This window comes from Stegastes partitus, unplaced genomic scaffold (genome assembly GCF_000690725.1).
Source record: "Stegastes partitus isolate 25-593 unplaced genomic scaffold, Stegastes_partitus-1.0.2 Scaffold68, whole genome shotgun sequence".
Classification (NCBI taxonomy): Eukaryota; Metazoa; Chordata; class Actinopteri; family Pomacentridae; genus Stegastes; species Stegastes partitus.
The window spans coordinates 647,973-663,676 of record NW_007577799.1 but is presented as its reverse complement, the minus strand read 5'-3'; the positions used below and the strand labels follow the sequence as shown (position 1 = coordinate 663,676).

Genomic DNA, 15,704 nt, shown 5'->3' with positions numbered 1-15,704 from the left:
GACTAAAGGACTGACAAATGACAATGCTTGGTGAGACCCAGAGGGGAGCAACCACTCATCAAGTGTAACCTTTTACAGTTTTTTGCCATAATTGCTGTCTGGCATGAGTGCCGCCAGACCCACACACACAACACCACATTTGTTGGGGCAGTAATCGCTTTTTACCTCGGAGTCCTGCGACCTTCAACTAACCATCCATTGATGGGGAGAGCAACAGGCAGACTGGTTGCCTAGCAAACCCCCCCCCCTTTTTTTTTTTTTTTAACCCTCACATTCTTACAGTAGGAGCTGTAGGGAGTGTTTGGAGAGGAGAGCATGAGAGAGAAAGATGAGGTGGGTGGACAGAGAAGAAAAAGCAGGTGAGATGAGGAGAATAGGTGAGAATCAGAAAGACCAGGGAGTGTGGTTGATGTCTGTAGGCGTTGGGCACTGTTATACTGTTACAGTGTAAGGTTTCACAGTACACGCTGACACTAACCAAACCTTGGATGTGGTGCAAAATGGTTGAAAAAAGATAATAGACTAGCTTCAGACCTTAAACCTAATGTGTTGATGGTCCCATTTAAATTTTCAATGTTGATTTAACTATCATTCAACCTGTTAAACCGTGCAGACAGGCGTGTGGGCCACGCACATACTAATGCTGTGCGCCCAGCAATCAGTGTTTAAAGTTACAGGATTGTGTTTCAAATTCTAGCAGATCTCGCAAAAAGTTTCCAAGGATTTGAGTATGCCTGGCAGAATCATGGTGAATGGTGGGTTTGAATATTTCACACCGTAAACATTATAAAATCAATGAAAAGCAAGAGCAAGCTGATACACTATATGCACTATATGATGCTACCAGACTGTGTGGAATATAATGACTTGTCCATCCTTTGACCTACAGGGAATGAAATATATTAAAGTTCATTACTTCATGTTAGAATGTGAATACTGCAGTCATTTTAATACATTTCTATACATTCTCGTCTACACTCTCTTCATTCATTCCTGTGAAAGCAATTATTGCTAAATTTATCTGTTGCTCATTTTGCTTGGGGTAGCCCTTAAGGACCCCTGCGGATCCTTCCCGCGCCCCCATTTGTGAGCCACATCTATAGACAGCACACTGTACATATCACTCTGCAGAATACATTTATCATTCAATATTCTGTGACTGTGTTCTCTTGAGCGGCATGACAGCTTGACAGTGTCCAATTGCACAGCAGTCCAGTGTACCATAAGGGAGGTTACATTGTTTATAATGAGATTTGTTGGAGGGTAGGGGAGGGAGAACCAGAATCTGAAACAAGGTGAGCGAGAAGACGGAGTGATGGATAAATGGATGAAGAGAAAATGAGAGAGGGGAGGGATGCTGGAGACTAGAAGTGAGCTACCTTTGAACTACTTTGTGTCAGAGGATCCAGCTTTCTATTAGTTCCCAGTGCTGTGCCAGGAAATGAGAGTCAGGGGAGGACATGGGACTGAGCTCACTCCAGCCTACTTCTTTCCCCAGCCTCTACCTCTCCCTCTCGTTACCTTCTCTCCTCCTCTTGCTATCTTTACCCTCCTGTCATTAGTCTCTCCCGCCATCTCCCTCCTCCTCCTCCTCCTCTTCGCTCTCATTACTTTCTGTCATCTTTTGTCTTTCTCGGCTACCACTCTGTCCCACCCTCTCTCTCTTTCTGCCTCATCTCCTTCGTCTCAGAGTCGTCTCATTGTCCTCCCCTCTGTGTCCTCCTCTCCAGGATCATTGTACTGAAGTGATTCACCTCTCCCATGCGCTCAGCCTCTTTCCAACCTGTGTCCCACCGCTCCGCTGAGGCCCCTAGACAGTATAGCTATGATGGAACATGTCTCCATTATCTTTTATCATCTGCTTGTGCTTTGCTTTCAGAGGTACCCAATTATCTTAATGCTAAATTGAATTTGGTTCCAGCTCTGTGATTGTTGTTGACTCTCATAATCCATTTTTATGAAAAGGGCTTTGCTCCAATCACTGCTAAACTAATGCAGATACAAAGTCATCGGCTTGGCAGTAATTATGCTTGTGGAGTTGTTAATTTTTTCCACAAGGACAGTGGGATATTTACTAAGCTCAGACCTGATGCAAGTGTGTTAATTTGTGGTGTGTGGACACTTGTACGTGCACATGTGGGCGTTGTATATTTGTCAGTGTCCTGCAGTAACAAGGATGTATTTTTAAATCGCGTACCACAGGTTGACAACCTCAAAGAATCCCATATTGAAATACAATCTATTTAAAAAGTGTTTTGAGGAAAAAATTCTAAGCAATTCAAGTCAAACATTTGCAGAGGTTCTCGCACACATGTTTTACATGAAAGCCAAGAAGACCAAGGACAAAGTTTCTCCCCTTGAACGTTTCACCATCGCCGTGACCGTTTATGAGCTTCTGGAAATTGGTTTGTGTTCACTAAATTCCAACCGTTTCTTTTATCATTTTGTACATGCAAAATTGTGTGTGAATCAGCCAACAATTGTTCCCAAACAATTCGTGGCCTTAAACAGTTCCTGTGTTTTTGAAGTGCATGGGTACATGGAGGGCTTTATCTCCAAACCACTATACTATAAATATAATTCTGTGATTCATCAATGCTGAATCAGTGTGAAGTGCCACTTCCTGCTGCATCCTCGTGCTGGTGCTCTTGTATCGCTGCAAGCATGGGAATATTTAACATAGTTAACAGCAGTGTCAGTTTTTGTCCACTGGAAGTTACAGATCTGCTGAGCTGACTGTGTCAAAGTTGGAGATTGACAGGTCATCATACATGGGCAGAATAAAACTTCTTAGAATATCCATGTATGTACATGCTTATGTTACTTAATAGGACCTTTTGGATAATTGATTAAATTCAAATTCAATTCATTCCAATAAGCTATAGCTCCAATAAAATATGCAGATATCCCAAGTGCTTTTGCTAAAAGTTTGACGTATTTAATTATAATGACGCTTAATGAATATTGTATTTTGTGTTTGTGCTGGTACTTACCACAAAAAGTAACCAGGTTTTCCCTTGTTTGTGTGTGTTCATTTTCCAGGATGGCTACTCCCAGTATCACTTTGTCGGCTCTGCCTCAACAATAGAAAGAGACAGACAGAGGCCATACTCCTCCTCACGAACTCCCTCCGTCTCTCCTGTCAGGACTTCACCAAATAACCGCTCAGGTGAGGAACACATGGCACTTACAGTACAAGTATTGCGCTTATATTACTGAGAATGTGTGTGTGTGTGTGTGTATGTGCGTGCGTGTGTGCGTGCGTGTGTGTTTCATTCTTCCTAGCTTCCTCCGTAGCAACCACCCACAACTAAGGGTAATACAGTCATGTCAAACTGTCTTTCACCATTTTATTAAAATTTTTGTACTTGAGTTAAGACTGCCTTTGGATTGTTTAGGATTGTTCAACCTCACAGGGCCAAACATGTGACTCTGTCTTAAGATCTTGAGATGTTCAGGTGCAAAAGCTGGTTAAAAAGTGGCACAGTGAACGACCATAATACTTAATGCCCTGCACATTAAGAAAGTGAGATTGAACTGACAAAATCCCTTTCTTCTCAAACAAAAAAGCTTTTAAAGGCAGTTCCTGCAGTTGTTTTCTTCGCTGGATGGAGGTCTGGAGAAGGGTTAAGGTTACAGCAAATAATTTTAACTTTGGACTCTTTAGATGGCTTACTGTTTCCCTGCTTCCACCTAAATGAAACATGTGGGCTGTAGCTTCACATTTAACACACACCTGTCTTGGTAAGAAAGCAATGAGCAAATTTTTTGAATATCCTTTAAGAGGAAGAGTGATTTCCTCTTGGCTTCCCATTCAAACGCAAGACTTTATTTCATTCTAATTTGGGTCCAGTTAGAAATTGTTCTTTATATATTACCTGTTTCACGAATGATCCCTCTTGACCCCACACAAGGGAGACTCATGTACATGTATGTTGGACATGCATGTTTGACATATGTACAACCAGAAAGTGCAAGGCACATAAATTCTATGATTTAGACATTAGCTAGTAGCATCAACATTAACCAGTCGATCAGTCTTTACAGCTTGGCTAAATAGCTCTTAGCATCACTGTTCGCCGCCCACAGGCTTTCATGCTTTAAAGTACGATTATCGTTAGCCTTTAGCCTGAGCCCATTGGCCTTCATGCTTTGCAAAGGGCGCATTAGCATTAGCTGTTAGCATCAGTAGTAGAAGAGCCTTTAGCTGTTCTTTCTCCACACCGGGCTTAGCAAGCTGATGAGGCAGAAAAGTACTTTTCCTTCCTCCCGGCTTAGAGAGGTCTTCAAGGACCCGGCTAAGAGTGAGAGAGAGGGAAAATGCGCGTATTTGTGTGTGTGTGTGTGTGTGTGTGTGGAGACAGAGAAGTAGGGAGGGATGAGATAAACAGAGAGAAAGATAAAGAGAAAGCAAGGAGGCTAGAAGAATTAGGGATTGAGGGATGGTTAATGCAGGGAGGAGGAAGTGAAGGCTGAGGATTTGACTTTGGCCTGCGACATTGAAAATAGGGAGTTTTGAGATCATAGAGCGTAGAGAAATGTGTGGCTGCCTGTAGTACAGTGGAGGGGTGGGGGTAAAATGAGAAATGGCTAGAAATGACTCCCATCTTCTCCCCCTGCTCCTCCCTTCTCTTCACGCCATGTCTCTCTCTCTTTGCCTTTGCACATGCCCGCCCCTTCTCATTCACCCGTTTCATTCTTCTTCTCCTCGTCCTCCTCCTCTTTGCAGTAATCCTGCTTTCTTCTCACCTCTCCCTTCTGATCTCTCACTCCTTGCAGGCCACCTCGATGCACACAAACACCCTCACGCACACCCACATGCATCTATATCTCCTCTCTGCATACGCTCCACGCTGCAATCCGGCTCCTCAGAGATGGATCAAAGCGGAAGGAGTAATGATGGCGTGCAAGCGCATTGGGAGAGGAGGAGTGAAAGAGTTGGTGTGAGGGGAGAATAGGAAAGCTGTGAAAGCGAAGGGGAGGTTAGAGGCTGCAAGACGGAAGACACAGAGCAATACAGAGGGAAGCCCCCACAGGGTCCTGCTGTGTTTCACATTGATAGAACGAGTCTCTCAGGCTGTCACATCCAGCAGGTCCCCACGGTAACTGTAACCAGTAGTGATGGCGCTGCCTCTGGAGGTGTCTGTGACAGGTTTGAGCTTCTACTTTAATGGAATCTACTGCAAAAGTGTCAACTGATGAAATTAAATGTCAAATATGTAAAAACATTATAAAAGACTTGCCAACTACAACCAAATAGTTACTAATCATGTCTATGCGCCTTTTGCACGGCCATTTGTGTGTGTGTGTGTGTGTGTGTGTAATACAATGTCTTGTTAAAATGCAGAACAGGCTGGGAAACAGATAAGAGGTTACAATACTGCTTTCCTTTTAATGTCAAGCATTGAAGGGCTGAATAAAAAGAGTGGTCCTTTAGTATTCAAATAGATAAATTGCTTTTCCAAGGCTCTCCAAAAAACACTTTTAAAGCCTTTATTTTATTAAGCCAGTCATATTTGTAAGTGTTTTTGCCCCAGTTTGTTCTTCTATAGTCTATTATCAGGGTTCGGAAGAACAGCCAAACAGAACAAAGACTTTTTATACTCATTTTCAAAGTGCCTTTTCCATCCAGAATCATGGGAAACGGACAATGCCGCTCTCCACTAATCATGTTTGTGTAGTTTGTGTTAACACGTGCGTCCACTATTGTCACATTTGGGTTGAAAAGGTCCAGTTAGCTTATTCTTGGAATGCCCTTCAATTCTGACGGTAAAGATCATATATGCTGTATATCTGTGCTGTATGTATGGTGATTAGTTACAGGAATGTTGAGCTAAGCAGACTGAAGGGGCTGATACACAGGTAGGCAGGATTCTGGCAATTCCCTATGTCAAGATAAAAGGGACTGAGTAAGCACTTCAAATATGCTATAAGGGATTACATTGTGATATGCTGAGTGTGTGTGGAAAGCAGGCAGGAGGAGGTCAGGACATGTACAGTATGTGTGCCAGGTCTGTTATACCTGTGCATATGTGTCTAAGGTTTGAAAATGCTAAATAGATTTTAAACAGGATGGTGTAATAATAAATGATGAATCAATAATAAATCTGTCATCAAGTTGAGCTGTACTAATGGTAACAGTACAGTTGTTGAAATACATACACAAGCAGGACTGCAAAGTGGTGTAAGTCTACTTTTAAGTGTATTTGTTGTCCCAATAACCAATAAACTAGCAGTTCACTCCTCCACCCGTCAGTTGAAATTTGCATTTTAGCGCTCCTGAGATTGATAGTGCGTGAAAACAATTTAGTAAGCAGGCAGCAAAAATATGACCAATTTCACAGTGACTGCTTTGTAGAACCCGACTGATACTGGATTTATGGGGTGTATGATGCTGATACATATTTTAGATGGTAAAAAAAAAACTCAAATATTAATCTATCAATCAGTTTTATATCAATAAAATATATATATATATAAATTGCTCAAGTTTGGTTTTCAAAAACGTGACAAAGATATGTCAAGAATGCAAGATATTTTACAGTTTCACTTTGACTGTATTACTTCTTTTTCTTACCTTACAAATGTCATCTCAATCTTTTAATGTTAAACAGTAACAAACTGTAACTCATGGTTCACTACTGCTGTCAAGACACAAATAGTGCCTCTGTTATAAACGTTAGGGGAAAACTTTCTGCATCTCCTGTTTTTTGTTTTTGTTTTTTTGGGTTTGGGACTTTAAATGTTAACTTTTGTAAATGCAGTTTCTGGAATGGTTTGGTTCATAGGATGTGTCAAACTCTGAGTTAGTTAGATTCTATAAAGGTTTTAATGTAGCGGGAGAATGGACTTTGAACACATTAGCTTCCTCCCATATCACAAGCTGTGAAAGTAGCTACGTGTTTTGCTAGCTAGGTGATGTCGCAAACCAGTCTGATAAGCATGAGCGACATGACCTTTGTCACAGGACAGTAAAAGATACATTGTTTAATACTTTGCAGCATTTCACTAACTACAAGACAAGACAGCATAGCATGAAATAAAGACTAAACAAACCTAAACAGTTGTAAAATGAATGGGAAGCTGTGCTCTGATGCTAACCTATCAGTCTGTTATGTTACTGACTGTACTGAAAAACCACGGCCAGCTAGCTACCTCGCTAACATAGCAATCAGATGCCTTTAAGCATGAGTGGCAGTTATCTGGGACACAGTTATGATAGAGTTTTATTTTTTATTTTTTTGTAGCAATGCATTTCTCTAACCAGTTAGCAGCTTACCTGCTTGAGTCCGCACAAGCGGGCTGATCGGATAAATTGTTCAGAACTAAATGTTTTACACAGATAACAGACTTGAATAACATCCAGTTTAGAATCTCTTCAAAAGAGCACATTGGGAACATGATGGGTGGTGATGTGATAATGGTGTCCTTAAGCTCATTTGAAGTGCCGTAAACTGCTCTGTACTTTCCGTCTGATTGTATTTGCCAGTTTGACCAGTCGTTATATTGGTCAAGTTGTGAAGATGTTATCGTGTCTAGTTGTGTAGACCACCATGAGCATAACTGCGCTGACTGCTGCTCAGTCTGTGCTTCCTCATGGTGCTGCTTGCCAGTTTCAGACCTGGCTACTTTACAGGAGCTTTAAACACATAAAGAGGAGGGAGGGGGAGGGATAAAAAAAAAAAGAATGTGTTGCCTAAATTGAGAAAACAAATACCAGAATGAAACTTGCTAATAAAATAGCGTGTCCGAAAGCTGATGTATATTTATGTCTGCGTGTATGTGTGAATTCCCAGAAGTCCTTTAACATGCTGGAGGTGACCCTTTCTGTTGACAAGCTAAATGATGAATAATGACTGTGCACCTTGAAACCAAGACACACAGACACGCAAATTTAAGCACGCAGAGTGTGAAGGCTCATGCTGTTCTGGGTTTATTGCTCATTATTCTGTGTGTGTGTGTGTGTGTGTGTGTGTGTGTGTGTGCGTATGCGTGCGTGCGTGCGTGTGTGTGCAGCGAGCGCTCCAGCCTCCCCCAGAGAGATGATGAGTCTGAAGGAACGCAAGATGGACTATGATTCCACGGCAACCAACGCTGGTTTCCATAGCAACAAAGGAGAGCACACATCCCGGAAAGATGGCATGGCAGGTGTGTGTGAGAGACAGAGTAGTATTAAATGATTCTATTTTTCCCCCCTCTTTATCTTTCTTTTTCCTCTATTTCCATTCCCTATTTCTCCTTTCACTTATCTGTCCTTTTTTTTTTTTTTTTTTTTGACCTCACACTATTTTTCTTCTCTTATTCACACACTTTGATTTTTCTCTATTCTTGCCTGCCTTTCTTTCCAGTATCTCTCTACCTTTGCCTTCTCGCTATCTCTCCTCACTGTGAGTTTCTTTTCTTTTTTTTTTTTACTGGTCTTTCTCTTTTATTGTGTGTATTCTTCTTTTATGTCTATTGATCTGCTTTCTGCACTTTTATTTTCTCCATTTTTTTTCTTGTCTTTCTCTTATAATCTTCTTTTGAGGTCATGTGGGACACACTAATTACCAGACTTTTGGAAAAGCTCCATAAAGATTTGGAGTCAAAGTAGCTCATTTTGACTTAACCGATTGCCGGGTTTCCTACAGTTTTGTTGATCTTTGAATTGTATCATAAGCACTGGTGTAGACAGTTATTTTTAGCATTCATTCACAAAAATGTGTTCTCCTCTATTTCAAGTTCAAGTGTCCTGTGGGACATCTACGTTGTTCCGAAACTCCTACCTGACCGCCAGCGATGATATTAAGCAAAACCAGGTGAGTTTACAGTGCCGCGTGAATGTACCTTTTTTATTTGCACTCACAGCCACACACCAACACTATAGCATGCATGTCGCCAGAGCTCTCATAAAGTGGCATATGCTGTCATGACAAGCTGGTTATTAGGAGAGATAGCAGCAGGATGGGAAAGGCACGCACACATGCACATAAAAGGTGTTCCACTGTGATAAGAGGCGCACCAGCAGAGTGTGCGATGGCGGCACACCCTCAGCTCAGGCAGCGTCAAGCCACTGCAACCCCAAACCACACCCGATGGCAATTAAAATCATTACCTCGGATGATTGTGTTTAATGACTCTCCCGGTGAAGAGGGAGGGGGTGACAGGAAGCATTGCAGCCTTTGACTTGGAAGATGAAAATTTGGTTACATTTTCTTCACCTGTTTTTAATTTATTATTGAGAATAAAATAATTTGAATGGATTCAAACTCGTTCATTCAACTGAATATATATAAATATTTTTACACATATGGCTGCATTTTTATACCATTCTTGCACCAGGACACACAAACACACAGCTGTGAGAGTTATAGTGTTAGATATGAATTGCCCCCTTCGATGCCTGCATGTAATAGAGAATTCACAGCATGAGCCCCTTCCCAACTGATTCCTATCTGAGCTTTTTTTTTAACCCACACTAGCCTGCCTTTCAAACCCTTTGGCCCCGTGTGTTCACTCTCTACCTGCCACTTTCCTTTCCATTTCTCCATTTTCATCTCCCTCCCCCTTTTTTTCACTTTCCTCCCACTACCCTCATTTTCTGTGCCACTCTCGTGCTTGCTGCACCTCATCCCCGACTACCACCCCACCACTTCCCCCCCTCACCAGGGTCCGGTCCAGCCCTGCATCGTGCCCCCCCAGCCCCAGCAGGACAGCCCATCAGCAGCCGTGCTAAAAGACTACGACCCCTACCCTCCCCCTCCTTCCTTCCCCCAGCCTCAGCCGCCTCAGCCTCCGCCTCACAGCCAGAGTCGAAGCTTTGATGAGGCCTACTATGAGGACCAGGGACCACCGCCTCCACCATCCCAGCCACAGCCTCAGGTCCAGGCACAGGCCCAGCCTCAGGCCCAACCCCAGCAGCCTCCAAGCGCCACCGGACCACCCCGGGACCCGCGGGAAGATCTGCGCATGCATCTGGGCCTCAAGTCCACCGGCAACTACGTAGACTTCTACTCGGCCTCTCGGCCGTACAGCGAACTGAACTACGAGACCAGCCACTACCCGGCCTCACCCGACTCCTGGGTCTAGTTCAACTATATTGATGGGGGGGGCAATTGAGAGTCTGTGTGTGCTTGTGTGAAAGGGATTATTTTTGCAAGAGATCAACAGCAGATTAACACAAGGTAACTATAAGTGGCATTTTGAAAAGGGACCTTGTAGCCAGGAAATATGTGTTCTCTAAAATAAGCAGGAAGACAAAGCTAGATGGATTTAAGACATGAAGTCAGGTCGAGTGACAAAGAAAGACTGTGCATGTGCATGCGAACATTTTCCTTTTTTTTCCAGACCACTTTATTTCTTTAAAGTCAGCTCCATTTCACCGTTGAGTGGAGCTAGTTGGAGTAGATATGAAGAAGTGTGTTTGACAGGGTGAGCGGAGTGGGAAAAGGAATATAAAAAGAGAAAATGACCAAGTAGAGAGAGAGTATGCAGATACCTTTAGAGGAGGAGAGAGCGATAATGGGGAGCAGATGAGGGAGAGCTCTTACTCTGTAGGAGCAGAAAGTGACCTGACCTTCTGTCGAAGACAGAGAAGGGAAAGGATGAGAGACAAAGATGGCACGAAGGTTCTTGAGGAGGTCAGGAAGAATAAAAGCACAGAGAAAGATGAAAGCACATCAGGCACAAGGCAAGAAGTGGATGTTTACCATTTCACCCAAGTGACAAACGTAGCACTGCTTTTATCCCCCTTTTTTGTTGCGATGGCCTTGCTGCCTCCAGAGGCTTCTGAATTTGTTTTAAAGGAATGTCATCTTCAAGAGACTTCTTTTTTGTCATCATTCTTTTACATCTTTTTTTATTTGTACTTTTCTAAATTTTCACTTAAAAAAAAAGCATTTTTATTTTCTGTGTACAGTTCAAAGGTGATATAGTGTGTATATTACACGTTTTTGATGGGCCACTTATGAAAACATGATTTATTTTCCATGACTGACTGCTGACTGAAACAACAAAAGCAACAAAAATAAGTGAAACGTGAAACACGAGAATCAGAAAAGACACTCATCATCAAGATGGATGTCAGCGGACACTTTTGTTTCTGTCCCTTTCCCAGCCAGAGAGGAAGCCCTGCAATACTTGTGTTTTTCTCTCTCCATCAAGTGAATTTCGTTGTGGACATGATCAAAACGTCAAGAGCAGCTCAAGGCTGCCGGGTCATCAGATTGGCAGCGCAGCATCGCTCCGGAGTCCCCGTCAACAAAAGTGCTTTTTCACTGCCTAAAGAATATGTGTATGTTTAAAGCACACTCTCTGTCTTTGGAAAGGGTTGTCTTTTCACTTCGGGGATCTGATATGTTTGACAATGTCAACTTTCAGTGGTTTCTCATCATCACTTGTGCATAAAGACTGGTCTGTTCAACAAAAGCCACCATGAATATTGTACATGTCAGTGTACAGTAGAGATAAAGAAAAAGAGAGACTTGACATTGTGCCAAACTTTGACACATCGTGGACCAGTCCTAGAGGACTTTAAAGGGAAATTTTGTCGAAGTTTACAGACAATGACTGGATGACTCCCTCTGCTGTTTGTAACTTTTATTTTCTTGTGTTTTGATCAGGTGAAGCCGTACTTATTGCTGGCGATCATGGGTAACGTCTCCCTCCCATTGATGTACAGACCTGCCTCTCTGTGTTGGCTGAGCATGTGTGGGCGCGTGCGCGTGTGTGTGTGTATGCGTGTGGGGGGTGTGCGTATGTGGACACGTGTGTGCGTTTGTGTAGATGTGCATGTATGTGACAGAATGCGTGGCCTGTGTGTGTACACGTAAACTTGAGCGAGCGTATCTATGCATGCATGTGTGTAGTAGTGTGTATGTGTACGCCTCTGTTGCGTGTATGTGCGTGAGCGTTCCTGTATAAATCAATGTCCAAACAAGGCATTCCTACTGACAGTTTGTCCAGTTTTACAACATGAAAAACCAAGGTAAAAATCACTAGAATGAATTGTTGATATAGAATGACAAATCTATAAATATATGAATATAGATATAAATATATATATATAATTTTTATGTGCTGATGTCAGTGTCACTAAATGCAACAAATGTTCGCAGAGAAAAAATGAATATGTGGTGTACAACAGGACTCTTGTTCACTTGACCTAAACATGGAAACTGCTGATCGGGAACCCAACCCTAACCCCAATCAAGACAAAAGAGAAACCCCACCTGAAGATGCTCAGGCTCTGGTGCGAGTTGTGTGTTATTGTGTGTCCATGCTTCTTAGATGACCCTGCTGAGAGAGGACCGTACTTGAACACAAGGAAAAATAAAAAGACTCTTTGCAATCAAACACCATGGTCTCCACTACTCTTGATCATTACAACAGATGAATTTTTACACAGATAACCATTTTTTCCCCCCTGAATTAATCCCTTTTAGATGTTCTCCTCGTACAGTTTGTGTTTTTCTCATAAGGCAAAAATTGATCATGTGCTGTACAGCGTGGGTTAATCTGACACACTTTGATGTGTTTTAGATTCATTTACGTGTTTGCGATCTTTCTTTCAGTCTGTTTCTTGCTCAAAAGGGCTTCAGGTGTCTTTGAAGATCCCACAGAGGTAATAGCATAATGTAGGAACATTTTTCTTCCCACAGTTCTGCTTTGCTTTCTGAGCAAGACTTTTTTTTTTAAAAAGAGTTCTGTAGAAGTACAGAAGTTGTTGACATAACCGGTCAAGTAAAACCAAGATAGTAAATACTGTAAATATACAAATTGGGACAGCACATATTTACATGAATGTCTGAGGCTTATTGGGAAGCTTTCAATTACCAATTTCAGGATTAGTTTCTTTCACAAATTGACCCAAAATTTGATGATGCAACTTTCATCTCTGCGCAGTTCTAAATAGCTTGAGCAATTAACTTCATCTGCAGCTAAAGTTAAACAGTTTTAGCTTCACAAAAAATACAATTTCAGGGCCATTGTACTGGATTGTAATTTATAATTGATAGATTTTCATATTTGTCACTACATCTACAAAACAGTTAGACTAATTTTATGGCAGTTGACAGATAATACTGGTTTATTTCAACCAGATATATTTTTCATAGATGTGTCTGGCATGGCATTCTTCCCCTTTTTTCCAGAGGTTTAAGAAAACAAGGACTCACACAAAACAGTGTGTATTGGGACAAGCAGCCCAAGCCCGCAACAGCTTTCCAAATAAACATAATTTTGGGATGAATCATCTCATTGACTCGTAACTGAGTCTGAAAGTAAACACGGAATATAGCCTTTAATTATAACAAAGGGATCTGCATCCAGGGCAGCTTTGCCAGTCGACTCAGTCACCCTCACAGTCCATGCTGGTTTGTTTTCATTTGTAAGGCAGTCAGCCCGACCCATAGATCCACAATAGGCACATGTAGGGAATACACCAGGTTGAAATAAACAGAAATGATGCTAGTGTTGTATTTCACTGGCCTCCGTGGAGGCTCGATAGCTTGTCACAATTTGTGTTGCTCCCAAATGTTTTTTTTCAACAATATTTCAGTTCAAAAAGAGCCTAAAATGCAGATTTGCCTCCAGTTTATTACAAATTTCAAAGAAGAAAAAAATCAATACAGAGACACTCAGTCAATTCTGCAAAATTTCATTTGTTTAATCAGGTTTTTTTTTAGCTTTCTTATGATTGTTATGTTACATGTCTTTTAGAATTCTTATAATTGGGACAATTTCCCCTTGGGGATCAAGAAAACATTTCTGATTCTGATTTAAAATTTAAACTAGTAGGAGCGATAATAAGAATAATTTCCAAACTCACAATCAATTTGGGTCACAAATTCACTCACATTTGCATATTTTCACATTTGCATACATAAGGAATGAACATTACTGAGTCGGAGAAAATATGCTCGGTTGTGTGCTTCATTCTGTGTCTTTCAGAGGCATAATAAACTTACAGTCTATGGACAGTAGCAACACAATACAAACAGTCAATAAATTCAAATTGCTATTACACAGACCATTTCCCACTGTTGTCTGACAAGCGACACTGTTAACATCTTGATACCATCATCTGTTCACATAAACATATTCTCTGGGGACTTGACTGACAGGCGTGTGGGAACATGTTTTTTGATAAGGCTTCAGATATCAGTCCCATTCAAACTTCCACCGATAATGACCCTTTTCAGATGCCGCATAGTTAATGTACTTACACGTCGTAGCAGCGATAGGCACGACAGAGAGCTTAATATTTCACCAAGATGTTGCCCCCGAGTGACAGCACAGGAAAGTGGTTAGAGTGGTGTTAATAACAGCGAGATCTAAAGTTGAAGATGCGCAGGCTCTCGCAAACACCAGCCTCTATTGTCGTGTTATTGACGGTGAACAGACATCAAAGACGCAGTAATGGAATTCCTCTTTTGTGTTTTGCCAATTGTTTCGTTCTCTTTTTGTGCTGCCCCAATGACTTTGATCCCATTAATCCAGATATGCATTTGGATTGAATTGAGCTTGAAGCATATAACATGAATGAGGCTGAGCTGGAGGTAGCAGCATTTGTTACAATCCATTGGAATTCATGTCTCCCCCTCCTTCCCCCCTTCTTCCCGTTCTTTGATGCTGTCTAGGTTAGGCCTGTGAAATGCAGTGTTGGGTAATAACTCCATTGCGTTGATTATTAGCCTTCGCAATAGCGGCAAGCCTCCTCTGTCTGAGCATAGTCCCATAGTGGAAGGCTGGTGTAACTTAATGTGGCATGAAAATTGCTCCTCAATTTTCCTACGCACAGCCTTTCTAGAAACTGCCCTGTTCCACCCTGCAGATGCCTCCGGCCTTAACTGTTTCACTCCCTCTCTCTCCCAGCGCTCTCTCGTTTCTCTCGGAGCATCCCTGCCCATTCAGTCGTGACACACCTCCGTCTCAGAGGTGCGTGCACGTGCATGTGCATGTCAGTGGAGAGCCAGGGCGGACACGGAGGTGGAGGGGTGGAGGAGGTTAGACACAAAATGAGATGTAAGGGAACGAGAAGCAGACAGACGTAGGGGGGGGAGCACGTGTAGAGTCTGTGATTTATACTTTGAGGATGAAAGCGTGAAATCAATTCGTGTTTAAGGAGAAGTGAGGCTGCACTGATCCGCTGTGTGCCATATGTAGACCTGGAGAAATTATATGGAGGGATAAGGAAGAGTGAAGCCTCAAGGAGACACAAGGTGGTGAGATGGACGTTGGACAAGAAGATGGAAGGGAAATAATGGACGTGTTACAGGCATAACACAGGAGCAACAATGCAACTGGTGGCAGCTGCATTAACAGGACTTGAAACCATGTTTTTAAAAAGCTAGAAAAGTGAAAAATAAGAAATATGCAAGGAAAAAAAAAATCTTAAATGTTCCATTTGCTAAGAGCAGCTTGTCCAATGTGGCTGCAACAGCTGGCAGCTCAAATGAGGGCTCTGTTCAGAAGCTAAAGTCCAAATCATATAGCAGCCTAATCGTGCTTTTTCTGTTTGTTTTGGGTTTTTTTTTAAAGCTCCAAATATGTAACAACTGAAAAGGTTTCTGCGTTTTGCATTCACCCTGAGACGCCTTATGATGTAGCCCCCCGTAAACCTGCAATACATGACTTTTTTTTGTTACTTTTGGGGCAAACTGGCTATAACACAACACCGACATACTTTTTATAAGAAGTTGACATGGTGACCTTGTCAGAATAAA

General features: G+C 42.1%; 1 protein-coding gene across 3 annotated transcripts in view; it reads left to right on the top strand.

The window, feature by feature from the left end:
- The window catches only part of ctnnd2a (catenin (cadherin-associated protein), delta 2a), a 272,067-nt gene extending 259,734 nt beyond the window's left edge, over positions 1–12,333 (top strand). For all 3 annotated transcript variants that reach the window (XM_008276295.1, XM_008276293.1, XM_008276294.1), the window contains 4 exons: positions 3,043–3,169; positions 8,017–8,148; positions 8,722–8,798; positions 9,649–12,333. In XM_008276295.1, the coding sequence (XP_008274517.1) occupies positions 3,043–3,169; positions 8,017–8,148; positions 8,722–8,798; positions 9,649–10,068 (756 nt within the window). In that variant the 3' untranslated portion in view covers positions 10,069–12,333. The remainder of the gene's footprint in view (positions 1–3,042; positions 3,170–8,016; positions 8,149–8,721; positions 8,799–9,648) is intronic.
- The last annotated feature ends 3,371 nt before the right edge of the window (positions 12,334–15,704 follow it).